General features: G+C 30.9%; 1 protein-coding gene across 1 annotated transcript; it reads right to left on the bottom strand.

Moving 5' to 3' along the window:
• Window positions 1-534: 534 nt before the first annotated feature.
• Window positions 535-1023, bottom strand: LOC131619715 (AT-hook motif nuclear-localized protein 23-like). The gene has a single exon (XM_058890782.1). The coding sequence runs from the start codon at window positions 1021-1023 to the stop codon at window positions 535-537; it is 489 nt and encodes a 162-aa protein (XP_058746765.1).
• Between the last annotated feature and the right edge of the window lie 856 nt (window positions 1024-1879).

Below are 1879 nucleotides of genomic sequence, written 5' to 3'. Positions count from 1 at the left end.
AGGGACGAGGAGCTGACTCAGTCATAAGTCACGTACTACTTATCAGATATTATGCGGCCAATTCCCTGAAAAACAAATATGATAATGATGGTAAGAATTTGTAACCATCATAACGTATGTAAACAATCATAGCTTGTAAAAAGCCAGGAATATATATGGTACTGTTAATTTCCATACAACGGTGGAGCAGATCATTAAAATGTAGTAATCGCGCAACACAAACTCTCGAGGGCCTAATTAGGTAAGAGCAACTATTAGTATGCTTGTTCGTTCTCTAAACGATGCGAGTTATTCACATATTCACACTAATAGAGTATTCTCTTATCCTACACAGGAGAGGGCACATATATTTTAAATATAAATGCAACATGCAATGCGAAAAAAGAAAAATAATTTATAACAACTTGTTTTATTATATATAGAAACCATTTTATAGAAATAACAAAATTAAGCACATTTTATTGCAAAATAATGAAAGACTTTGAAAACAACAACTGATAAATCCTCCAAATTCCAATTCATATCTAGTAATTATTAGTAAAAGTGGGGTTCTGTCAGTGCAAGAGCATTAGACACATTAGCAATGTTCTTTTTGTTGTTATGTTGTGGAACAACAACATTATGGTCGACAACACCATCAAGTCTTGGATCAACCTTTTTAACCACACGCATGTCTCCCTTGTTAGAGGGCACCCTATAAAACTTTGGCTTCCTACAAAGAGCGGAAGAAATCAGAACAACACTTGAAGCCCTAACATTTCCTCTAACAACTCCGCCACATACTTGACCATGATTACCAAAAAGAAAAATGGTAAAAGAATAAGCAGAGCCGAGGACGAACTCCGAAGGGACACGATCAGAATTTGGATTAAAATAACTTCCAGTAAATGATGTCATTTGCAAGTTTCCTCTAATAGTGAATGGAGAGTTTAGGGAGGCCGTGTCGAGAAGCGTAACCTCGAAGACAAGACCAGAACCTCTCAGCACTAATATATCAGCTTGAAGATGCCATGCCATCTTCATTATCGACTCGACGACATCTTTTCCAGCAGGGATTTCAATTAAAATAGATTCCATGCAACGGCGGATCTATTGAAGAGCCGGAAGGTGCCGCAGCACCCCTCAATTTTTTAAGATTTTTATGTGAATAGAGAAGTAAGTAAATTTGGTCAAAGTTTAAGTGAATAAAAGCCATAAAACACCGTACTGTAATGCCGTGAGAAACTAGAGAAATAAAAACCTTTAAACCTGATTCAGAAAACAAACAGAAAAAAAAAGAGGATAGGTAGCTATTGAAGGTAAATAGAATGATAATTAGAGTTAGATTTTAATAAGGGGCCTAGATGTTTTTACCCAACAATCTTAGCTATTAATACCACTTAGAATATTTTATTTTTAAAAAAAGTCTTGTATTTTTATAAAGTCTTGTTTTTGTTAATATAAAAAATTTAGTTTTCTTTAATTTACACAAATTCTTGTTTTCTTTAAAAGAAAAGTATTGTTTTTTCTTCTTTTTATAAAGTCTTTTATAAAAAAATAAAGTCTTATTATTTATTAATAAATTATCATAAGTCTTTATTATTATTTCTTTATTTTAAATTTTTGTTTTAATATGACTTGGCTCTTTTTTTATTTTTTTTTAAACATAAATGTGTGAAAATAACACTTTATGTGTTATTCTAAAAAAAATAGTAATTTATTTCAGAAATTCCTACCCGTTCTGATCTAAAACAACTGTTATGTAATTAATTAGTGATTTTTTGTTACCAATATTGTTTAAAAACTATGTTTTGTGTGATTAATGTATAAGCACTTTATTTGTGCATTTTTTAGTAATAGAATAGTTAAACATAAAAGAAAATAAATTATATTATATGTG

The sequence above is a fragment of the Vicia villosa genome, linkage group LG7 (genome assembly GCF_029867415.1).
Source record: "Vicia villosa cultivar HV-30 ecotype Madison, WI linkage group LG7, Vvil1.0, whole genome shotgun sequence".
Lineage (NCBI taxonomy): Eukaryota > Viridiplantae > Streptophyta > Magnoliopsida > Fabales > Fabaceae > Vicia > Vicia villosa.
This window is presented reverse-complemented; position numbering and strand designations above follow the sequence as displayed.